The sequence below is a fragment of the Camelus bactrianus genome, chromosome 18 (genome assembly GCF_048773025.1).
Source record: "Camelus bactrianus isolate YW-2024 breed Bactrian camel chromosome 18, ASM4877302v1, whole genome shotgun sequence".
In the NCBI taxonomy this organism is placed as follows: Eukaryota; Metazoa; Chordata; class Mammalia; order Artiodactyla; family Camelidae; genus Camelus; species Camelus bactrianus.
In genome coordinates this window covers 21,331,425-21,357,063 of record NC_133556.1, presented here as the reverse complement: position 1 = coordinate 21,357,063, position 25,639 = coordinate 21,331,425, and the positions used below count along the sequence as shown (strand labels likewise).

General features: G+C 37.4%; 1 protein-coding gene across 3 annotated transcripts in view; it reads right to left on the bottom strand.

Annotated features, from left to right (window-relative positions):
* Window positions 1–2,209: 2,209 nt before the first annotated feature.
* SMG1 (SMG1 nonsense mediated mRNA decay associated PI3K related kinase) overlaps window positions 2,210–25,639 on the bottom strand; it is an 88,076-nt gene continuing 64,646 nt past the window's right edge. For 2 of the 3 annotated variants that reach the window (XM_074346279.1, XM_074346281.1), the window contains 22 exons: window positions 24,505–24,753; window positions 23,888–24,026; window positions 23,696–23,805; window positions 23,357–23,575; window positions 22,566–22,756; window positions 21,651–21,823; window positions 21,235–21,514; window positions 20,511–20,783; window positions 20,051–20,285; window positions 18,716–18,942; window positions 16,628–16,778; window positions 16,320–16,509; window positions 15,677–16,146; window positions 14,844–14,981; window positions 13,421–13,573; window positions 12,075–12,254; window positions 11,119–11,346; window positions 10,261–10,472; window positions 9,994–10,100; window positions 9,049–9,228; window positions 8,861–8,967; window positions 2,210–6,796 (listed from right to left, as the gene is read on the bottom strand). In XM_074346279.1, the coding sequence (XP_074202380.1) occupies window positions 6,719–6,796; window positions 8,861–8,967; window positions 9,049–9,228; window positions 9,994–10,100; window positions 10,261–10,472; window positions 11,119–11,346; window positions 12,075–12,254; window positions 13,421–13,573; window positions 14,844–14,981; window positions 15,677–16,146; window positions 16,320–16,509; window positions 16,628–16,778; window positions 18,716–18,942; window positions 20,051–20,285; window positions 20,511–20,783; window positions 21,235–21,514; window positions 21,651–21,823; window positions 22,566–22,756; window positions 23,357–23,575; window positions 23,696–23,805; window positions 23,888–24,026; window positions 24,505–24,753 (4,290 nt within the window). In that variant the 3' untranslated portion in view covers window positions 2,210–6,718. The remainder of the gene's footprint in view (window positions 6,797–8,860; window positions 8,968–9,048; window positions 9,229–9,993; window positions 10,101–10,260; window positions 10,473–11,118; window positions 11,347–12,074; window positions 12,255–13,420; window positions 13,574–14,843; window positions 14,982–15,676; window positions 16,147–16,319; window positions 16,510–16,627; window positions 16,779–18,715; window positions 18,943–20,050; window positions 20,286–20,510; window positions 20,784–21,234; window positions 21,515–21,650; window positions 21,824–22,565; window positions 22,757–23,356; window positions 23,576–23,695; window positions 23,806–23,887; window positions 24,027–24,504; window positions 24,754–25,639) is intronic. The other variant, XM_074346280.1, reaches the window with a different exon arrangement.

Here is a 25,639-nt window from a genome sequence, read left to right as displayed (position 1 = left end):
CCTTTCCCGACAGACCCCGCGAAGCTCGCTCCTCATTGGGCAAATCGAGATCAAACTTTAGCCAATCGGACCAACCGCTGCCCAGCGCATGTCTTGAAACCGAGGTCAAAGGAGAGCGAGACCGCGCCCAGGCCAAGGGGGCGGGGATACGGAATGACCAATCAGCTACCAGGAGATGTGCAACTCCCCTCCCAGGCCTTTCAGAAGCGGTTGAACCGCCGCTGCCCGGGCCTGGTCTGGCTTCAGCATCCCCGGGGCCTGCCGCCACTGTAGCTCTCAGACATTCTTCTAGGGGACCTCGAAGCAGCTAAGGAGCCTCTCTGGAACTTAGTCCTCGAGGAAATATGCCACGCAGTATCAGGCGGAGGGCAGAGATGTGCATGTGATGCTAAGCTCATTAAGGGGGTCGGCTTCCAGACTGAGCCGGTGGCCCTTGCCCTCGCTGTGCCCCTAGTCGGCTTTACCTTTCTTCTAATCCCTGCTCTGGCAGCCCTAGCCAGGCCACTGAGCAGCTGAGCCCAGATCTGTGACTCGGAGACTCGTGCCTATTTCAATGAGGTTTTGAGAACAAATCAAGGGGCTATTTATGTAGATTTTCTGCAGTTTCCTTCCTACCCACTAGGAATAAGGGTTTAGTTTGATGGGGCGGGGGTAGAGGTGGGGAATCTAGGCAGTTTGAGACCGTGTGAAAAATATACCGACTTAACAAAATTGGCTTATTTACATGGGGTCTTTGGGTAAATTCTTTGTGGGGCACTTCATTTAAGAAACTACGATCTCCCTCTCCTAAAAGGGACTGGTTTCTTTTTCATTACTCAACACAAAATAATGTCAAATGCTGACCTGGTCAGATGTCTTTTTCAGGAAAACCTATCATATAGCTTTTAACTTCCAGTCTTTTATAGTCATCTATATTACGCCATCGAATTTATTTTAAAAGCATTCCTTACATAACTACCAGGTTCTTAAGAGTTCAGGGAATGTATAAAGAAGTGTGAGACAACACAGCTACAGACCACGTGCTGCCCCTAAGAAAGCTGGGGAGACCAGAGCATTGTAAATTTCATGAAAGCTGTGAAAGTTGCCATGGATCTTTGGGAAAAAAATAAAAGCATCTGATCATGTAATAAACACTTGAGGGGGAAAAAAAGCCTTTGCAGGGGAAGAGGAACTCTTCAGTAAAGTTCCACTTAGGGGAATGTTGTAGGGAAAACAGGTGTATAGGTAAAATGCAGCTGTTTGACATACCCCATTTGGTGGAGGTTTTAAAGATTAAGTTTTAGGAGCAGGCCCTCTGCTACCTCTTCAAAAGAAAATCAAAAGGTCCCAATCAGCAGCCACATCGTTCGTGAATATATAGAGCACTGAGTGCAAAAATCTTGCTGTGGGCACAGTAACATCCACTTCCCAAGGAGAGGGCATGGTGTTACTAAACTTTAAAAACTGCCATTTGTACTTTGGAAAACACTTCTTGCTACAAAATGTGCCCCCAAGTTTGTTTTCACCCAAGTTCCCTAGGTATAACTTCAGAAGAAAGACCACCAGCTTGTGAAATTAAGGTTAAGTAGAAAAACTGAAGGAACTAAAGGTTCTCCATAGAGTATGCTGCTTAGGGAAAGTGTTTCCAAGCTTATTTGCAATTTAACTGCCTGGGAGCGCTGCTGTAAGGTCTTTAACCTTCCAATTGCCCTGATTATTAAAAACCACCCACCCTTAGTGTAGTGTTCTCTGGAGTTTTTGTTTTGAGCTTTTTGTTTTGTTCGGTTTTTTGTTCTACAAAGGCAGGACGTAATCTTCTGAAACATGTCAGATGACTAAACAGTAACAGTAATCCTCCTAACAAAATCTAGCAGCAACAAATACAATCTATTTCCAGGTATTAAAAAAAAGCTAGACATTTTTAGTTGCCTTCCTTCAGAGCTTTCATACACTAGGGAATATTCATGTCAATAATATTCTACAGTTTTTAAAGATTTACAAAATTAAGCCTAATCAATTGTGCCTTAATACTAAGAACTTTCCCGTCAAAGTAAAACTTCCACTGCTGTTCAAAAATCCTATTGAACTTTGAGGGTAAAAAAATATTTTTTGAGATTTAAATTTTTAAAAAAATTTTTGGAGGTATTAATGCTTTTTTAAAAAACAAAGCTATCTGTATTCCAAAATTTTCTGGATCCTACTTTGACCAATAAATTCAGAGCTTTAATGCTACGTCTTTTAAGACTTTATTTTTTGAAAAACAGGTATTTCATACAGTCTTTGCCATGTTAATGCAAATATGCACAAAGTAGGCATGTATTTTTGTTTTCCAAAAGATCATTATGAACATTTTCAGGAAGCTGGTGTGATTTATTCAACTTTTAATTTTAAATACAATCACAAAATTATATCCATCAGGAGGCATTACAACCTTTTGTACAGAGAAGCCACTTTATACAATGTTTACTAGAACAAGGAAGATTCAGTTCAACTCAATTTGCTTTTATAAGGGTAAAGTAAATTAACAAGTGATGTATGATGTTGCCACTGACATTACAGGTGAAAATATAAGGAAAATTTAAACCAGAAAAATAATTGACACAAGAACTTTAAACAGGAGCTGAAACTTGGACTGTCGGGAAAAGGGAAAAAAAATCAGCCTGTTCTGAAAGAAAAACATTCTGCAAGTCTGCATTTCAGAACATGCAAGTCCTTAAGTTTACCATCTTCAAAAGTTGAGCTAATTGTATCACACTTTCACATTAGCACAACAAACAGCTTTTCTCTAGTAAACCCAGTCAAATCCCCATGGAAAGCAAGACACTAAAGGGTTCATGTTGTACAACTAACCCTTGAAACTACAAAGCTTCTCTCAACTGGAGTCCATTTGCCCTTCTGTAAGTAAGAGATGGTGATATTGTTACCCCGACCTAAAAGAGCAGGAAAAGTGCAACAAACCCTTTGGGGTTCATAATACAGTGAATTTCCTTCCCCGGTGTTTGGAAAATTTGTAATGCGAGCTAGTTTTTCCCAATAGGAGGAATCTAAAACAACCCAAAAGTGAAAACAAAAACAAAAACAGAATCTGCCTTCTTTAAGTGAAACTTACATTAACATAGTCTACCTCCTCGATTTTAGGGGGGGGAAATCCTAGCTCTAAATTACTGGCATTTTTTTGCAAGCTCAAGATACATAAATGTAAGGTCATTGGTTTCCATATTCATCTAATTTTATGTAAAACAAAGGTACTTAAATGGGCTAATAGTAAAGTATTCACTGATTTTTGATGTATATGAATAGGACTAACAAGCTAATTGCAGGTGCTTTAATATGAAGAGAACTGGGAGAAAAGAAGAACCAGCTCCTTTGATTTTAGTACTGCCAAAACAAGTAAGCCCCCAGAGCAACTACAAATATATGGAGGAAAATAGGCCAGGAAGACTTTTCATTTTAAAGTACTGCCTATATTACCCCAAATTTAAAAGGATCTAAGATTGCACATCAACTCTAATATTTGGCTGTACTTGCATTGCCCTGCTTGGCATTTTTTAATGGCTCTTTCCTTAAATTTCACACATCAGAACAACCACAGTTAAAAAACAAAAACAATGCAGATAACACCAAACACTGGACAATATTAAGAACACTACATATTAAGCTTAGGTAATAGAGGCAAGTGTTAAGGGCAGAAGTGATGGAAGTTTTGTCTTTGTATTACAAACCCTGAACCTGGGGTTTGGGCTCTAAAAAAGCAATTTAGGGGAAGCAGATCAAGAGCTTAATTATCAGTTCTCATACGGAAACCTCACATGTCTCAAAAACAACGCACAAGTATCAGACACAAAAGAATCTTAATTATCATCAAGCAAACTGTGTTAAGAAATCATGACCAGAAATAATGAGATACTGCAAGAACACCAAAGGGGAAAAAAAAAAAAAAAAAGCACAGACAGCTCCATAAACTACTAAGCCTCCACAGCTCTGCAGAGAAACCAGCTAAACTTCAGGCAACTGTAGAAAATTAAAGACAACAAAACACTTAAACTTCAGTTTCCAAGGGTACTTTGAATTGAAGAGTTTGTAAGTCATTCTGTACCCCCTGATCAGAGAGAGAGAGACAGAGAGAGAGGGGGAGAGAGACAGAGACAGAGAGAGAGAAGATCCCTGGTATTCCACAGGCATTTTTGTATCATCAAAAGTATATGACCTCATAACCACAGCACTCTGAACTTCACATTACAGGATAATCCCCAATATATAGCCCTGTCTTCTCAATCTGCTTTATCACCAAGGCCTTTCACCTCTGATTAAATCTCTAACCATTAAGTTCTCTTATGACAATTCAAAAAAGGAAAGACTACTTGCCAAATGACTTCCCAGAAGCAGCCAAACTCTACAGACTGGGGTCTTGCTGTCCAGAGTGCAGTAAAGAGCAAGCTTTGAAATCACCAGTTATTCCTATTTGCCCACAACCAAACATGTATATGCTACAGTACTCTCTGAGGGACCATTTTAAAATAAAAGCAATGAATAATTTACCAGAGGCACATGTTTTTAATATAAAGCTGTTTTGTTTTCAACTGGACAAGGTGCCAGGTACCTCTGAAGCCTGAAATTCACAGGCAATAAAATGCACCTATTTCATACAGAGGAAGCAATTTCTGAATACTACCCATAGGGACAAACTAGTGTGAACTAGTTTTATCATCGTGATAAAAGTTTTTCCTTATGACAAAGAATGTTGTTGAAAAGACTGTTTCATCTTGAGAGAGCAGAGGTAAGCAAGTGCTGAATGCAACAGCTCCCACAGCCTCTAGGAAATAAAGCAGTGTGCAAAACACAATATGGCATTATTATTCCAGATAGGTTGTTTTGATTGTGAAAATAAGGTTCAAAGTGAATGAAGAAATAAAATTTCGATGCACTAGTTTCCTTAACTTGTTATTAGACACATGAGTATTCAAAAATACCGCCTTTCTTGTAATACTTATCAAAGTATTAAAAAAGCATTGATACTGAAATGCATTCTCTCATGAGTATTTAAAGATTACAGATTAACGTGGCAATCAGAATACAGAAAAGGCCAGAGCTATGTGGATTTTTTTTTTCTTAATACCTTTCAAGTTTGTCTGTGAAGACTGGCAACTGTTAAGTGATCACAGTCCTAATCTCTAAAATGCAGGAAAATGTACTCAAGATTTTAATCATGTTTTACTTTGTGTTCATACGTGATTTTAAGAATCCTATCCTAGTCTGGATTTTTCTCTTGGGTCAACAATTGAGCTTACACAGCCAGTGAGTACTGAAATGCAATGCTAAATTTAAGGAAAGAAACCTTGATCATGACTTCACTATGATGTATTACTGAGCAGGAAACTATTAAAATTGTGCAAAAAGTAAAGTACTTCACAGACTAATAATTTAACTTAATAAAAGATGTTGGTGGTTCAAACTTTTGCTGTTTCATGTATATGTCCTAAAATGCCAGGTAAACTAAAGCACTTTTAATTTACACCCTGTAAATTGTAAATTAAAAGTATCAAATGAGAAAACTGAATTTAAAAAAATCTCACTCTACCTCCACCAGAACATCACTTTATTGTTAATCTGTCATCAACAATGTAAAATTCTAATAGGTACTCTATCCTGGTTTTTAAAAAGGTAAAAGATTACACTGGATTAGCTACTTTCTATGAAAGAAACTACAGCAATCACAGAAGAGGGAAAATTTGAATGACCTCCCAAAAACGCACACTATAAGCAAAGGGGAGTGTATACTAAATCAAATGTCTGTTAGATTCATTACTTTTGAATGCACAGTGACAATTCTGGAAACTGTACATGATAGAATCACAGAAATGACTTAAAATAACCAGAATTATATTTTGTATGTGATCATCAGACCTTTAAACAATCCTTGAATTTTCCATGTTATCAGTGGTTTTGGAGAAATTTCTGTTTATCACTCCAAATGTAAGTTGTTAACAGCATCGAGACAGAAGTTTATGAAATATAAGGATTGAAATAAAAGTGAATGTGAAGGACGGCTAATCTACTAGATCAGGTAAAAGGGTGTGGTGGATGAGGGTGCGGGTTGGGGAGGAGGACGATGGGGTGGGTTTTCTCCCTTCATTTCAGAAGTAAGTTCTTCCAATGTAGTGTATCTGTTACACAGCTCTCCTTCAGTCCATTTCTGAAATTCATATCACATAGCCTTTTTGTACTTACTGGTCAACCCAACCAGTACTGTTGCCAAGCAACAAGTGTTACACAAGAATTTGAATGCATCAAATCTTCCTTGGCTGTGATTTCTTCGCGGCCCCAATTTTCTCTGTTTCTGAGCGGGGTTTGTTTTTTCCTGGATTGTACACACAGGGTCAGGTGGAATGGAGTTCCAAATCACTCTGTGCTCCGCGGCATCCTGATTTCTTTCTGCAGCTAACCTCCTGACACGTTTGCAGCTGTTCTGTGGCAGAAAGACAATCTCCGTGTTCAGGCGGTGAGCTTTCTTTCTTTCACCCTTGACCCTGGGGTTGCAGGCCATGGTGTTGGGCGTATCCCTGAGTGCAGCTGTCCTGCAGGATTCACTTCCTAGCGCACCGAGATTTCCTAGGTTTCCTCAGAGTAAGCCTCCAGTTGCATCACCACCGACTGTGGTGTGGCTTTGGATGCCTGAGGCTGAGTTGATTCTGGTGGATGTCTGACCTCGCTTAACCAGACTCATCTACTGTCTTGCCACTCACACCCAGGCTGTCCACCCTTCATACAGCTGAGCCAAGTTATCTAGGTTAGTTGCCTCCTTAATGACGTAGTCAACCTGTAAAAATAGGCAGAATAGTATTTAAAGCCACTTAAAACTTGAAAGGAAAAGGTTCATATGAGTTATATGAACTGTTTAAGAGTATTTCTAATCACCCATATTAATCACCCAAAGACGCATAGCTGCTATGGTGGGAAAAGGAGTAAAGTATCTGAGCTCCCCTACTTCCACAACATACAAGATGTGTGCCTTTGGGAAAGTCACAACCCTCTTTGAGCCTTATGAACGCTCAGATGAAGAGAGAGGGCCACTGAGCCCACAGGTGCTCTTGGGGTTAAAACAAGTGAATTCACTGGGTAAATGTTTAGGTGTCTTAAGAAGTGCCCAGCAGATTCTGGAACACAGTTTGGTGTTAAATATCTGTTGGTTCTGACTCAGCTAAATTTCCTTTTATATTGAGATATAATCATCTCTCTATCCAAAGCAGCCATGAGGGTCCAATTATGTGGTAAATGCTCAGTATACAGCTGAATTATAACCTACACCAAAAGCCATGTGCAAAGTACTCTATACTTACCACACTCCTGTGAGCCCTTTAACTTTCTTTCATATAAAATTTAATAACTATCAGAATAAAAAGCACAATAGCCAAGCATCCTTTAAAAACATGGAGAGAGACCTAAGATTGACAGTCATGAAAGCACACAACCCATTAACCTACCAGAAAGCTTCTGAAAGAAAAGATACCCTAGCCCACATCATGCACGGTTTTTGACAAACTCCTTCTAAAGAATGACTCTTGACCAAGAAGAGTTTATGCTCAGGTCCTATACAGCAAAGTAACTATTCAAAATAAAAAAAACTTTCCTTGCTAATTCTAAATCTGAATTGTGGATGTCAAACCATTAGAAAATTCAGTCTTGAGTGTTCACCCCACTAAAGAAAAGGTGTATTTGTACTGGAGAATTTAAGAGAACACTGCCCTTGACCTAACTTAATAACAACAAAGACAGCACAAAGAGACATGTGTCCCTTGATGCAAAATATCATTGGTGAAGTATTCTTGCCAAAAATGTTGATTCTGAATCTAATTATGAAGAAAATATCACACAAATACAAACAGGCACATTCTGCAAACCAAGTGGTCTGGACACATCAAAAATGTAAATATCATAAAAGAAAAAAAGAAAAAAGACTCGGGAACTGTTCTAGACATTAAAGGAGGCTAAAAGTAGCACAAGTATATTCAGGGTAAGCCTTGACTAAATCTTGGAGGGGTTGGGGGGGGCATGGATGTTAAACAAGGGAGGACTACATAATATAGGACTTAAGATGATAATTAAGGAAATCTGAATATGGACTCAATGTTGGGTAAGTCAATGTTAACATCAATGTTAGGTTTCCTGAGTTGATAACTATATAATTATATAATTATAATCATAGCTGTATATTATTACAATGTTTCATGTTTTCTTTAAGAGACAAAGAATTTAGGCATGAAGTGTCACAACGTCTGCAACTAATTCTCAAATGGTTCTGAAAAGCTGTGTGTGCACACACATATATACAGAAAGATAAGGCCAATGTAGGAAAACATTAACAACTGGTTTACCAAGTCTAGGTTAACAGTAAATGAGCATTCCTACAACACTTCTGTAAGTTTGAAATTTTTCAAAATAAACAGCTGTGGGGAAAAGAATTTGTTCTAGAATTTATATATACAATTTTAATAATACTAATGACAAAATTTCACAGTAGTAACTTCAGACAAACTGACACCCAAGAACACTTTATAGATACTATGGCACCCAAAATGTCATCCTCATTTCATCTGAAACCTTCATAAAGTCCTCATTAAAAATGCAAATTAACCATCCTCTTGTGCAGGAGATGGTCAAGTCACACCTTAAATATCTGTTAAAAGAGGGCTGGGAAGAAAGGAAAAGTACTAATAGGGTAAAGTCAGAGTGAAATGGTTACTCAAAATCTTCCCATGGCCTGAAAACAGATTTAAGTTCCTTATTTCCCAATAAACCACCAAGGATACGGGTGAGGGGATCTTTAAACCTATATTGTTTTGGCAGCATTAAAATGTGTAGCTTAAGTTTAGTAAATGGTCACCTGTTCAGCAACTGACATCCTCCTATTCGGATCAACATCCCGGCCCTCTAACTTGGCTTTCACTCTCTTCCACACGCTCACTGCATATGAGTTTCTTTCCTGCACAGCTATGAAGCAACGGAAACATGTGTTAAGTCAAATCACCACTTTGTATAAATATTTAAGGCATCCTTATTCTAATTAATTACCTTTCCCAGTTTTAGGGTCTCTGACCGCCTTTTTAGGACTACAAGCAACACTCTTGCCAGTTCCTGGAATGGTGCTTGGTGGAGTATCTGCTGATGTAGCAAGATTTTTCTGAATCAGCTTTCTAGCATTCTGTGACATGACATCAGGCTGAGTCTTCTGGCCAGTGTTGCTCCGGACTGCTACAGAGAAAGAGTTGGTAGCTCAATTTACACGTAGACAGAAAATGGAGGAGCAGGGCAATGCTCTCTCAATCACCAACTACAATTGGACAACCCTGAAAATAGGTATGATTTTACAACCCTAAAGTCCTTGTCCCTTAAAATAAAAATTGCCCTCCTAAAAATATAGCCTAAACAGCTGGATATTCAGATACAAATTTGTACAATGATGCATGTTCACTATCTTGTTGTGGCATTAAAAAAGTATAATTATCTTAAATATCCAACAATTAATACAGTAAAGTCATAAAATAGCACATTAAATTTGTCCATTAAGTCATTTTTTAAAAGACTATTTAATGATGGGGAAATGATCAATTTACTATTAAGTGGGAAAAAGCAACAAAAATTGCATTCACAGAATAATCCAAATTTGTGTGTGTGCATGCACATAGAGAAGTCAGTTAACAAATACATAGTGATTTTACCTCTACTGGAATCTAACTACAAATTTGTATATTAATTATTTTCTAAATTTCCCTAACAGACATATATTTTATAATCATAAAATAAATTATTTAAAGAGTATTTGAACACATGGTATTTTTATTCTCTCCTATAAATACTTTTCAAATTACACAAAATTTGTTCAGCTTGAGATATGACAACAGTTCAGGGAAATCCTTTAAAAAGGTGACGACTATAAACATATTAAACACCTTACTATCTATGTATAGGTTATTAGTAGAACAAGATTCAGGTCTTTCTGAAGGAGGGGAGTCCTACCTGCAGCAAAAGATGGCTGGTAAGTAGCAGATGACGTTGGGCTTGAACACTCATTTGTTGCATCGGTGACTAAGGGTGATGCAAAACTCACTAAATTATTATAGACACTGAAATACAAAATAAATGGCTCATTTATGAAATATTTTAGCAGATAACCACTTATAAACATGAACAAAACTGAAAAAAATTAAATGAATTAAATAAACAAAACTTACTATACCAGATGTTTTGCTTACGTTTTAAATTTAGGCCAGAAGGCATTCTTACCTCTGACTTTGTGTTTTCAGTTCTTTCAAGGTGGGAGTTATTTCCTGGAGCATTTCAACATGTTCTTGACTTCGAACCTGACCCATGGCTTGAACTAATGTAAACAGCACGGTCTGAATGTTGTCTTGCCATGATTTATATTCACCCAAGAACTGTCTAACGCTGTTCTCATAGGGAACATCTTCACCATCTGCCACAGCAGCTTCTTCATCCTAGAATCAGTATGTTAATGATTAAGAAAAATGGTATTTGTGTCAGTAATTACTCTTAAGACAGTCACCTTTGGATAACAGGTAATAAGTATTTTTCAAATATCAATGTGTTTAATCTGCTCATTACAGTTTAACTTCTTTTCTGCAGGAATCTTGTTTCCAGCACAAATGAAAACTCCAGGTAAAAATAAATACCAAAAGTAAATGATTTACTATTTTGCAATGAGGAAGTAACACAGCCCTTTGTGGGGATTTAGTTTCCTTACTATCTAGAGTCTATAGAATACTGGAGACAAGAGGCAATATTTCATTTATTTTGGAAGCAAACTATTATGAATTTGTACAGGGAGATGGAAGAGAGGTTGGAGATCTACACATTCTGAGGCTAAGTTCAAGTTTCAGCTCTTCTATAAGTTATGTGACTTTGGATGAATCCATTTTGCTAAGCTGTGGTTTCTTTGTGCACAAAATCAGAATACTGCTTAATTATCTGTTTAAAAAAAATAGTTGATGAAAACACAAACTAACTCAGTTACAAACAAAGTGAAAGATGTGAACTGAGAGAAACTGTTTTCCCCTGATAAATAAAGCTACTTGTAATTTTATAAAAGAGGGAGTAATTGTGTGTCAGTGGTATTAGTCTTACCTTCGCCATTGCTTTCAGGAGATGCTTCACATCTCCAAGCTGCCGGTTATGACCAGTGAGCACAGTCTTTATATTATCAACCAGATTCTGAATTGTTTCACAGACCGTCTCTATCTGTTGCTCTTTCTCTGTCTGAACTGCCCTCTGAGTGGACATATCCTGGGTCAATTGTTTGTGTGCTGACAAGAGCCATTCAGAGCTGCCAATGGGATGTTCAAGATTCGTATCCTAAAAAGAACAAGCATTTGTTTAAATATCAGCTGGAATAATATGAGATTCTCTTCTTCATTATCATCAAAAGATATTCATAACTCAGGGTGACACAAAGAAACTCAGTTGCTGAGTCATGAATTAATTACCTACAAAATGGTACCTGACAATAATTTTTAAAATCTATGAGATACAGACGAAAGGTTTTTAACTTTTCTGCACAACCATACAGGGAATAAATGCTTAAAGTTTAAACCTAAGAAAATGTATCTAGAAAAACAATGATGATCCATATCCAAGACCCTAAACCTACTATAAATCACTCTTTAAAATGAAACCATAGCTTCCTAATACATAGCCTAAGGCCTTCCCACTAATTATAAATGCCAAATCTATCAACTTGATATTCCAGTATTCATCTCCTGCTGGCCTTCTGTCTGCTACTCTGTTCTCAGTGCGCCTGAGTCATTTGCTCACTTTCTCCTCCCCTTGGAACCTCCGCAGTATTTCCAGTTATAGCTCTGAGAGTTCTTTTCACTTTTTCATTCATCGTATTATTTGTGTAAATAAGTTCCTCAGGGGCTCAGAGCAAGATTCAGTCATCATTGTATCTTATAGCATCTTATATATGGCATGTGCTCAATAAAGGTAAACTGAGTGAATATATTCAGTTGATTTTGCGGGTATATAATTGGTCTTACTTTAATTATCAAGTGTCTTTACTCCCACCAAGATTCAAGACTCACCACTCTCTGTAATAAACGAAGCTCTAACTCAGAGACGGAACTGTTAAACTGTGATGCAAATGAACACATTTGCTGACATCGTTTGATTAGTTCAAATAATGCAGCATCCAGGTTTAAGGCTTCCGCAGTTCTAGTTCGCAAACTTTCAAAATGAATGATATTGCTGCAGAGGAAAGTGACCTGTGAAGACACAAAAGAGGAATGGAACCACCACAATGAGGAAAAAATTTGCAATTAATGAAATGAAAATCTACTACCAATTCATTTCCAGAATTCAGGACTACAATCGGCCCTGAAAATGTATGAAGTATGATCCTTGTGAGAAAGAGAACTACTCCTTATAAAGGCTGTAAACAGGTGCACATTTTTTGGCTGATGCTGTTAAGTCTGAGATGGCCAAAAGCACCTAAGCAGAATTAGGTAAATACATCTTCTACATGATTGTTTTTGTTTGTTTTTAGGGGAAGGTAATTAGGTTTATTTATGATTTTAATTTTTTTCTAATAATTTCTAAATTTTATTGAAGTATAGTCAGTTTACAATGTTGTGTCAATTTCTGGTATAATTTCTTTTTTTTAAACAGAGGTACTACTGGGGATTGAACCCAGGACCTTGTGCATGCTAAGCATACACTCTACCACTGAGCTATACCTCCTCCCTCTACATGCTTGTTTTTTATGCAAAAAATTTACTCCATAGTAAAACTGTTATCATATTCAGCTGCACTTTGTGCTATGTCCAAATTCCAATCTGAAATGTTCCCCGCCTTCTGCTTCTATTCCTGCCTAACTTCATCAGAAAGATCACAAAATACTGACCAGATATTTGACAATATTAAGCACATCTTTTAAGGCATGATAACAGCATTGTGATTCTCTTCTCATATAGTTCTTATAATCATATTAGTCTAATTTTGTGCCTGATTAAAAACTACATAGAAGTTTTTAGGGTTTTTACTCTCAATCACAACAAAGTTAATCCACAACCTCTGGCAGAACCCAAGGTTAAGATATTTTATTGCCATGTGGAAAAAATAATATTCAAATCTTTGGATCATATTAGTTGCATATAAAGAGAATCTCAGACAAATATGGAATTAAACTCTTTATTTTCCAAGAGGCTGAATCCACTTTATATTTAACCGGGAGGCAATAAGCATCTAGGGAAATAACTGGCTGTGAGTCAGCCTAAGGATGCCCCCCACCCAAGGCCTATCAGTCCCTCCCCGCAGTGCTGTGAACTAGAGGGTGGGCATTCAGGCTACCTCTAATTATCCCACATGTAGCTTCCAATCAGTGAAATAATCCTGTAACTGAAAACAAGGTGGCACACATGGGTGCCCATACCTGACTCGCTCTTTGGCTCTCTTTAAGGACAAGATTTCTTCTTTCGGTTATTGTTGCTTCAAAATCTTGTAGTACAGGTGCCAGTGCAGGGTTGGCACCACCTGCCCACTTGAGTCGCTGTTCAATACTTGCTTCAAGTGCTGCCAGTTTTTCCTATAAAAGCCAGCAGAATCTCAGTGAATATTTGACACTCTCCACTTACTGTTTACCGAGCAATTTATATAAATTTAAGGGATTCAAAAGAAGCAGGGTGAAGCATAAGCAATTTAGGAAATATTTTTAACAGTCACCTTTTGGAATTAATCTTGATTTTACTTTGAATTTTTAAGGCTAAACTTGTCTGGGGACAGGTAAAGATTGGCTTTCAGTTTATCGCCTTAAAGTTTTCAGAAAGAAGTTTCATTTTCATTTTTAAATAGTTTCTAAAACAAAACAAAATGCCTGCTGCACTAAATTCCTAGAACACTACATGTGCTATCTACAAGAAAATCCATTTACACTTTTGATTGTGAAAGATGAAATTAGATTTCTACAAATTCAAAAGTTTATGAATAATGCAAATCCATCCAGCTTATGATAAGGAAGTTTTATATAACAAAGTTACTTCATTATTTTTTCAACATTTCAAGTGGAAGCAGTCACACTGTCTTCCCCCACACTGTTTCTTTCTCTCATACATATACACCTCTAAAATCAGAAAGAAAGGGGAAGAGTTCATTCTCTTAAGTTGAAAACTAGAACTAATATGGTGTAAAGAAAAGGCATTTCAATCTTTAAAGAAGTGAACACCAGAAAATTTTTATTAAAAAGTTTTAAATTATATAAGTAATAAAACTTGATTTTGTACCAATATTAATTTATAAAAAGAGCAGAAAAATGTCAGTTACTACTGAGTGTATGAGGTATAAGAATACACACTATAGAGGTACATATAAAAACATCAAGACCAGTTTCTCTTATTTAAAAAAGGAAGGTGAGACTAAGTATTTTGCTGAAATGACAAAGAAATAGTCAATAGTAATGGTTTGGGAAAATGTTCTGCTGCCTGTGACATTACAAAATTCCATTAACTACACATAGAAGTGAGAAATACCTACGTTTCTTGGGTATTAGTAGTAAGCCAAATATAACTGCTTTATATACATTTCAGAAAACAAATTAAGTATCACCAGGGGTCCCTTAATGTATAAAGGCATAGTAATATCAAATTAATTAAAAACCTGAAATATTTAGTATGTCTCTATTCAAAATATACTGCTAAGAATCAGTTACCCTGGAGGGTAAGAAAAAAGATATAAATTAAAAATAAAAGTGAAAAAGAATTACGCACCTTGGCTTAAAAGCCAAGGACAGACTGAACAACAGAGCACTAACACTTCACCACAGTAAGATGTGCCGAAAGGAAGATCTGACAAAAACACACCTGAACTGTTGCAATTGAAGTTTCAATTTGGCTCAGAGTATGGAGTTTCTTTTTCATGCTGGTTAAGATGGCAGAACGAGGGGGAGGTGTGACTGACATGGCTTGTGGTCTATTGATAAGGAGATCTTCATGCTGCCACTGTACAAAGAAAAAGAAATGCAATAAAATAAACACAGAGAAGACCTTTAGATAAACAAGGGAGGGGAGGTGTGATTTAGGGCTGGGGGAAGAGAGGAAAAAACCCAGCTGTAACATAGTGGGGTGGGTAGGAAAGCGTAATAAAAGAAACATCATAAAAGAATCAACAAGGTGAAAAATTTTCTGAGGTAGAAAATGGTTGATAAATTTCCTGGACCAGTGATATGCAACACTAAATAGTAATTCTCAAGTCTGAAGAAGTTTCCTAGTCTACGTAAAAGACTATTACACAACCCCTCTAAAATATAATCTCCAGTGAAGAAGTTGAAACAGGCACCGTGTGGGGAAGAGATGCCCAGTAAGACAGTACAGGGGGAAATATCCACTCACAAATAAGCTCAACCATTGGAAATTACATTTACAAGTCATACTTAATGATAATATGAACCATACAACACTGATGGAAACTAATTCATAGGACACAAACTGTAAACACAAAATGGTCTCAACTTACATAAAAGAAACAAGGAATACTGGGAAAGCAAGCACAGAAATGCTAAAGCAGGGTTTGCTCTGGGATGGCACAATTCAGGAAGTTTATATTTTTTTCTTCTTTAGATTGTTTTATATTAAAATCCTCCAGTTTTTCAAATTCCTACATTGAGGAAAAACACCTAATGAAGAAAAATACTTACTTGAAACATGGCGATATGCAGCTGAACGCGCTGCAGGCTTGTCTTACAGGAGGAGATGCTGGTCTCCAGCCTGCGCACCAAGTCATGCTTCTTCCAGGCAGTGTCGTAGGAGCTGGCCAACACAGTTGCCCTGTTCATGACCAGCTGAGAGAACTTCCCGATCTGGATGTTGTGCTCCACGGCTTTCTTACACAGATCATCAACAGAAACTTTGCTCTCAGCACCGAAATCCTTTGCTTCCACTTGGGCAATGATGTCTACTCCTAGCGCACTGATGAAGCTGCACAGCGTGAGGCCCAGGGCTTGGTTTGGGAGGCCAATCAGGAGCTGCCGCACGAAGTCAGCTGTGAATGCCTTTATGGGTTTGGCCATCTGGTCTTCACTGAAACAAGAGTTTCTAAAAAGGGTTTTCACGTTGACAATCTGTACAGGCCCATTTACAGTATTCTGATCTTCAAGTGAATTTGATCCTAAAAAAGGAAATTTTTCTTTAACTATTTCATGCAAAACTAAAATAAGGTAATAATGCTGCTTATTTAAACACTTAAGATTTTAATTTAATTTACAATTAAGCCTACTCTATACTGTCCCCCTCCAAAGTACTACACGACTGAATCCAGCTTGTTTAAGTGTGAAATATTACCTGACAAAGTTTTAGAGAAGGTACCACAGAGCCTGAAGAACTCCTTAATTGTCTGTAGTCGTTTTAGAAAGAAGATCTCTTCTAGCACCTGTCTGTGATTGTCATCATCAAAAAAGTTAACTTGGGTACTCCTAGCTTCCCTTATGATGTCGATCTTCCGCCAAGTTACAGGAATTTCCATCTTGTTTAGCTGTGTAAGTGAGAGTAGAGAGAGTTCATCTCGCCGCTCTTCACACACTAAACAGCTACTTTACTACACCTGCCTTATTCATAAAGCCAAGTCAGCATTTTCATAAACCCCAATTTACCTTTTCAACTAATAAGCCAAAAGCAGTTTCAACTTGGGCAAACATGCCATCAAACGCTACCAAAAGCATCTGGCCAGCTGACATTTTTGGTGTTTCATCGACTGAACCATTTCTTGGTTGGATTAATTCACCATATTGAGCATGAAGTATTCTAGAGGAAAAGAAAAGGGAGTTAGAATCCTCGCTGAAGAGTAATAACTTTGTGGGGAAATGTAAGATCAACGAGTCCAACAGCTACAATGGAAAGTCTAGGAAAAAAGTATCTTTGCATGAAGGAAGGAGTGTTATGATAAAATGGTATCTAAAGTCAATCACCATGTGAAGTCAGTGATTTCAATTCAGTATTAGCAATTGTTCATGGGACTGAATTTTATGTAAATTTAACTTATGACAATTTAAAAAAGAACTATATGAAACACTACAGTCTCACTTTATACACAGAATGTAAAACAATATAAACCCCCAATATATTTTTTTTAATGTCAAGAATCACAAAACTCTAAAGCTGGTGGATCTAGCAAAGGTTGTCAAGGATGTTCACACTACTGTCACGTGTCAGAGCCAAGCACGGACGGTGAAGGGAAATACCTGTCATTACTGGCATGCTGAGCTTTGAATCATGCACAGTTTGAATGTAGGTCTTCAAAAATTCACCCCTCACATCATTACTTTAGACTTGCTGCACAGTGTTTATGTATCCAAGCACTATTCTAAGTATTTTATATAAAAAAGCAAACATACAATTCCCAGTACTTACAACTACTATCAGTAAAACTAATGTTAACTAGATTTTCAACTTCATTACACACACTTACAAAAATAACTATAAAACTATTAAGAGAAAAGTTAAAAAGCTAGGCTACCAGAGAAATTTCTACTGGAAAAAGAGCATAATGGTATAAAATTTTCCTTGACATTATCAAAAAGTTTCTCTGAAAGAAGGTACAAACAGGCTGTAACAGAATCAAACATGAAGTCTATCACACAATGCATACATGAAAGTAAACATTCCTCTTTGAGGGTAAAGGGAATGTGGATTAGATACTAAGGGAAAATAGATAGGGCTGAAACTTTGTGAGACAGAAAAGTATATAGATCTAACATCTAACTTTTCAAACAATGCTTGAAATTTTATGATAAAGCTCTTAATGCAAATAATCTAAATCACTGTTTAGCTGACATTTATGCTATACTAATTATACTCATTTTTAAAATTTTATGGTAAAACAACTCTAAAGAAACATGAGAAAATAGGAAAATTCTGAATGCAGGATAACAAAAAACATTAAGGAATTATTGTTACCTTTTTTTGGTGAAATAACAGCACCATAATTGAGAAAAGTAAGTATATTTTAGATACATACTTCTGGCAGCTTAAGAACAAAAAGATATTTGCTTCAAAGTAATTGGGGCAGCACAATTTATTTGGCAAAGGTGGGAGCGCACGTGGTACAATTTAAACAAGACTGACCAGGGGCAGAAAATTACTGAAGTGGGTAAAATGGGGGTTCATTACACTATTCTCTCTATTGTCTTTCATCTTGGAATCTTCCGATGGGAGGAAGCGTGGTGTCTCACTAAACCAACTAGCTCAGATGCTTCCATGGAGTTCCAAAGGGTGGCTTAAAAAAATACCACACTCCACTTTGTGTGTGTGCAAACATACTGTAAAACTACAGCCCTAAAAGGATACATGTGTACATGTGATAAAAACTATACACACATGCACACGCATGCACCCACACACACAAAATGAGCACATGAGTAACTGGTAAAATCTGAGTAAGCTCTATGGACTGTGAATTTCCTGGAGTTGCTACTGTACTGTAGGTATGCAAGATGCTACACTGGAGGAGGAACGAAGTGTACAGAAGACCTCTCTGCACACTTTTTCTTTTTTTTTTACAACTTCCTATGAATCTGTAATATTTCCACATAGAAGTTTTTTTTAAGATATTATTTATCTATGCTTGTATACATATTTGCTCCAAAAATTAAAAGTACGCTCACAATAAAGTAAGTGTTCAGGAAACTTTTACGTGGCTTCTTATCTCTTTCACAAGAGAGCATAGCTTAGCATTCACTTGCCTGGCAACATCGATGTAATGAGCATGTGTTTCCTCCTCAAGTCCCATAGCTGCATTTCTTAAATAGGCTTGAAGAGATTCAACTAGAGTCTGCAGAGGAACACCATCAGTTGTCTGCTCAATGAGACTGTCCAGTTCATGAAGCATACTTTCCAATGTGTATTCTCCTTTCATTAAACATCTCAGTGCTTCTGGAAATATGATTTGCCGGAAATTTGAATTTAATTCCTAAAAATATGTGAGAAACATATTTTAATGTTTTCTGAGTTTAGATAAAGCAACATTAAAATGGATGCAGTGTAGTAACCTATAATGAAAAATATGAAAAAGAACGTATGTATGTATGTGTATGACTGAAACATCATGCTATAAACCAGAAATTGACACATTATAAACTGACTACTGTAAAACAAATAAAATAAAAAATAAATAAAGGTCTTCCCCAAGATATTAATTACAAAGTAACTTTACATTAGAGGGGAGGAGGGTATAGCTCAAGTGGTAGAGTGCATGCTTAGCATGCACAAGGTCCTGGGTTCAATCACCAGCACCTCCATCAAGTAAATAAATGAACCTAATTACCCCCTCCCAAATAAAAACTAAAACAAATTAAAAAAATAAAGCTACAAAGTAACTTTACATTAGAGAATCCCAGCAGACACCACCTTAACCAAGTGATCAAGAGTAACATCAAAAACAGTGGGTCATATCATGCAGCCCTTCATATGATGGACTACTGAGAAAGGCATATAAATTTCTGTGGTATCAACAAAAATGCACAACATAAACCTAATCGTAAGAAAACATCAGACAAAACCAAACTGAGGGACACTCTACAAAATAAATGACCAAGACTCTTCAAAAGTGTAAAGATAATGAAAGACAGGAAAAGACTGAGGAGCTGCCTGGAGGAGACTAAGGAGCCATGCCAACTAAACACAATGTGGGGTCTTAGATTGGACCCTGGAACATAAAAAGGGTATTAGTATTAAAAAATGACAAAATCTGAAGAAAGTCGGTGGTTGAGTTAACAATATTGTACAAGGATTAATTTCCTACTTTTGGTATTTGTATTATAGTTATATAAGATGTTCCTACTTTTGGTATTTGCATTATAGTTATATAAGATGTTAACATAAAGGAAACTGTAGAGAACTCTGTATTACTTTAGTAACTTGTATTACTTTAGTAATTTTTCTGTAATTGTAAAAATTATTTCAAAATAAAAAGTCTTTGAGGGGGGGATGCAGTCAAACTGCTTTTCTGAACCAGAGATGAGAAATACAATATCCAATATCTAAAACAAATTTATAAAATGTAAGCTATGTTTGTTCACCTGAAGTGAGGTGTACACTCCATTAGCTAAGTGAACTGCCTCAGATGCTTCCATAGGGTTTGGAATATCTAAGTCCTGTGGCACTAGGTGACACTGCTTCAGTAACTGGACCAGGCAAGTGACATTTCCACTCATACTGCAGAGCTCCTCCAAGAACCAGGCTCCATCCCGAGACGTCAGATCAACCAGCTGCTCTCCAGCACTCGAAGCTGCACCTTCCATCATCAGGTTACGCCTGAATGCAATAAATACTTGTATAGTCAAACGGACTTAGCTAAACACACAAATGAAAGATATCTCAAAATCTGAAGGGAAATAAAGCATTCCTACACTGGGCAAAACTACTGAAAATAAAAAGATATCTTAAGTTTGGGATTAAACAAAGCACACATGACGTCTCAATAAGCATCAATGTTTACAAGACAGTGAAAGCATCTCAAAATGAGGTCAGCTAACTCACCTTGTGAGGGTACAAAGGGCAGAAATAATAACACTTGCTAGACTCAAAGAGCCTTCTTCTCCATTCTCGTGAAGGAAAACTTTGATGCAACGTTCAATTTCTTTCAACTGATCTTCACAAACAGGTACAGTGACAGCTTCCTGTTTCAAGCGTTCCACCTGTCTAATAAGTCTGCTGTTTATGTCTGCTGCATACCGCTGCAGGGTCATCTCGGTGGCAGTGATGAACTGACACACTGTTGGGGGTGGCTGGGGTGCATACTGCATTTCATATCTATAAAAATGGAAAGAGGTGCTTGTAAATAAAGTTCACATTTGACAAAATATTAAAAAAGATAACATGTGATACTGCATTTGATCCCCAATCCCTGAAGAGTAGAAATCATTATTTGCATTTTACAGATAAGGTCTCAAAAGTGAAGGTAACTTCCTAGGATGACTTGTTAGTGAGTGACAGAGTCAATGTTTCAATTCAGCTCTCTTTACCCTGATGCCCCACTCTAACACTGGGATACATTTTCATTAATTAGGAAGAAACACACTGTCTTATAAAGGAAAACATGAGCTCAAATCCTCTTAAAATCAAGAGAAAAGTAACTCCACCCAAATTCCATCTATCAACCATTTCCTTCAGAAAAATAGAATATTATGCAGCTAAAAATCTGAACACAACTTTGTTTCTAGTCCCGATTAGAAGTAAAGAAAACAGACAGCTATCAACTTACTTCCTGTAGAGTTCCTGACAGCGCTCTACCGTGGTGTTACAGATGAGCTCTTCCATCCAGGTCTTCCACTGCTCAATTCGATGTTTCTGAAATATGGCCTTTGGATACTGCAGAGCTACGGTTGCATAGTGATGCAGCTGCTCCAGACAGCCTCGTAGCACTGTGCGCCTCTGCTGCAGGAGGGCGCCAACTTCCCCCTCCAGCTGCTCACACTGGCTAATCAAATGGGCCTGGCCAGCATTCTGCAGAAAGGCTGTTGCTGGCACATAGCTTGGAGGACCTTTTGGTAAGAGATAATTATTAATGACAGTGAAATCATTTCCAATCAGCAGTCACTGAACGGGAGAACACAGCAGAACCCCACACATAAATACACAACATGCTCACATGTGCATCTAAAATAAGTCAACCCATACCAAGGTCCATTTGTGTGCTTATCTCCTGAAGCAAACTTGCCAGCTGTGTTGCTTCTAAATTACTGAAAGCAGCCTGGTAATGAGTTATCCACTGTTCAAACTCATTCAGCTTCACCTGGATTGCTTCCTGAACAGCTCTTTGCTGAGTCTGTAGTTGAGTGTGCTCAGAATACCTAATGGGGAGAGGGAGAGATTTAAAAATCAGCTGCTGTTCTTCCTTCTGTGTACTTTCATAACCCTGAAAGGATATTCTGCTCACACCTGGACTGCCTGATAAGCTCCCTTTCAATCTTGAGGGCACTGCTCAAATGTCCTTTCCTTTCCCTGGTTTTTCCTAACCCTACAGTTCCCTAACTATATACTCACAACATTTGAAACAAAACTCTACCACACTTGCCAGCATTTGAACTATTTGAAGTGTGGAAGACTGAGACTTGACAAATCTCTGTAATCTCAAGAGTCTTCTGTGGTGTTTGGCACTTGCACTTTTAACTACCCTTCATTGAGCTGAGTACCTACTCTGTGTAAGGCTCATTCACTTATATCACTCTTAGTTTATTGCTCAAAAATAATTCAGCCAAGTAGACAAAATCACTGCCATTGTACAAATGAATAAGTATCCAGATACAAACTGTAGAGAGAAAACCAAACCCCACATTTTCTGAATCCAAGTCCAGTATGCTTACTACTATGTCCACCATCTCCCATTTCTCAAACAATTAAGTACAATAAAGCAGAAAATTTAAGTGAATTCTGCTTTATTAACACTATGAAACTGCAGTTCTTGGGAGAGCTTTATCTACCTATGTGACTTACTATAATAATTCTAATTCAAGTTGACAATATTTACACTTATATGAAAATTCGCCTTAATGGTATATATTTAGAAATAAGAGCTCAACACTTGTTTTAAACCTGTGTTGCAGAGTGTGAGAAGGATGATCCACTCCTTCAGCTCCTTCTAGAAATTCGATTTCTTCCAGCAGTTTGCCCTGCAGCTTTTCCACATCTGTCAGTTGCTCTTGCAAGCTCAGGTATTCATCTAAGCTGCTGTCCAGCTTGGGAAGTACAACCAGCATCTCATCCCTATTCTTAAACCAGTTCACCTGTAAACAAACATTATGGTTAGGAAGATTCTTACAGCGCCAACTTTGAGATATGATGGTGCCTGTCAGATGGTGTCTGATTATGTTAGAAGGACATCCTGCACTTATTATTCTATTTAAATCTCAACAAAGCCCTGAGGAGTGGATGGCATCACCTATATTTTTACAAAAATACTAATGCGTTCAATTCACACGGCCATGAATGAAGACTCAATTCCACGATAACATAGTTACCACCACACCACACAAAACAAGATTAGCATCACTGGCTACCAGGATGTTAAAATCAAGAAGCAGGGAGGCTACCCAATTAAAGAACACTTAAAATAGTCACTGGTAAACACATTTCAGTCTATTAAAAAAGGTATAATTTTTTCAAATCATTAACCACCTCCTAAGTGTGAGTATGACTGTATGTCTTTGCATGGGAGCATTTCTTAATAAAAGATGACAGGAGACTGCCCTATTGCACTGCCATTTAAATATTATATACTACAGTCTTGCAAAAACAATTTTCAGAAAAAGTTTTACTCAACTTTTTATGGACATGTTCATTCTATTAACAGAAAGATAATGACGACTTATTATCATTAGCTTCACCTTAATTTCAGCTACTCTTGAAGAAAAAAGGCTGCGGGTGATCTCTCGTTCCATCTCTCTCTTGCTCTGCTTGCTCTCGGCCTGCTGGCCCCCTCCACCATAGACGGCACCAGCAAACCCGGCCTCGCCCCCAGCTGTCCAGTCCACCAGGGGGTCATACACAAAGGCCTCCAGCAGCGTCAGCAGAGTCTCTCTGCCACGCCGCATAATGTGTAGAACCTGTTTCCAGAAGAGTTTTAAATGTTTTATCACAAGTTTCCTCATTAAAATGTACTTTTTCATTCCACAAAACTTGTTACTTTAACAGGTATACTAAGAGCTGTAAGAGAAACCACATACCTGCTCACATGAAAGCCTAAAAACACCTTCCACTCCAGTCACACCCAGTGCTGTCTCAATGTTCTGTGTCATTCGAAAAGGTACTTTCTCAGGAACTCTAAGGCTTTTACCTTCAAAAGACAAATCATTATATTTTTGTCCTTTCACCAAAATACACTTGACCCTCATATAAAAAATCCAGTTTAATTTTACCTTTTTCAAAGCAAACATTGTAATCTATGTGAACAACCTCTCCAGTCGTCATATCTATGAGGACATTATCCAGATGTCTATCTCCAAGGCCAATTATGTATCCGACCATAGACATGACTGCAGTAGATCTGGCATAGGACTAAAGAAGAGGGGTTGGGGGAGCAAGTTAAGCAGCATTAGTAAATTTCTTTCCACCATGGGCTTGATTCTCTAAAGTGTTTACAAATCTCCATAATCCTACTCCCTATTTCTAAATAAATAGCTAGCAGTCTTCAGAGACGCAGCATGTGGTCACTGACCAGCTGCATACAACACCAAGGTCCTACTTAATCATTATCAGAATGAAGGATTTAAAAAAACAAAACAACTATTCTTCAGCCTCTCTCTAGTTTTTCCCTTTCTAAAGTTTCTACTCTCCTTTTCATTTCATCCATAACCCCCTCCATTTTGCCCTCATACAGTCATGGCCAAGCCTTATAAAAAAAAGCATAATGTAAGATTCAAATACACATCTTAAACTACCAAATCTGGAGTAAAGCAAGAGGAGTGAACAAGACAAGACAGGAAGCAGGCAAAGAAGCAATAACAGTGATGACAGTCCAAAACAAAACACACACCTGTGTGACTCTCCACCATTCATCAGGGGTGGTACAAGAAGACCAAAGCTCTTTAGCAAGGAGATTTGGGGGTGTGGCCTCCATTAACTCTTCTAGCACTGCCTTCATTACGTGAAGAGGCCAATCCCGTCGGGACACATCCAGACTAAGTCCAACTGCTTTCAAAGCAGGACCAATTTTACTATAATAAAGTTCACTAGGACGGGGCACAATTCCAGGATTCTGAGGAGTTTGGTAAGAATCTTGGGCCTTTAAAAAAAAAATTTTTCTTTAAAGGAAAGATCAGCTTTAGTTAAATGAGTATAAAGATCACTTTGACTGTAAAACAGTATTCTAAAATTTCATTTTTTCAACAGCATTCTCCACCTAGCCATCCAAATTTCATGCATCATGCAGCCAACTCTTCTGAACTACGGATCTTTCTTACCGTCTACGTTATCCTTCTCTTAATCAGATACTATCACTTTACTGAAAATTTGGTCCACTGTTCTACTTTCTTGAAGTTCAATTCAAACTCAACATCCAAGTTACATTCTTCTTTGTAACATACAATTCTGTTTAAAATTTATCATTCACTTATGCACAAAGTTCATTCTTCACCAATGTGACTTAATTATCAATTATAACATATTCAGAAACACCTTAGACAAAATTTTAGATAGCCCTTCCCCAATTCCATCTCCAATTTACCCTTCAGTAATTGTCCTATAGTCTCCTATGCCTACATAAAAAATCTGACTCCTTTGAAACTCTTGCTCCTTCCCATACTTACCCTACTTAGAATCACTTTATTTGTCTAGATGTGGGAACCTGAAGTTGAGGCTATTTAAAAATGTATCTTCATCTCCGTAACACTCAGTACTACTCCTATCATATACTAAATACTCAGAAACTTAGCTAAAACGAATTCTAAAAAACTGGTCCAAATCAAAGTATAAATTTAACAGGTACAAAACAGGATGCCACAATGATTAACTCCAAATTTAAAGTTGTATCTACTCCTTCCTTAATTCTTACAAACTTGCAAAAATGCTCAAGTGCAACAAGCCTAGAACTATTTCATGTATAACAGAAAACAGACTAATAAATAGACTAGATTATGAACATTCAAATAGGAGTACTTATTTTAATTTTA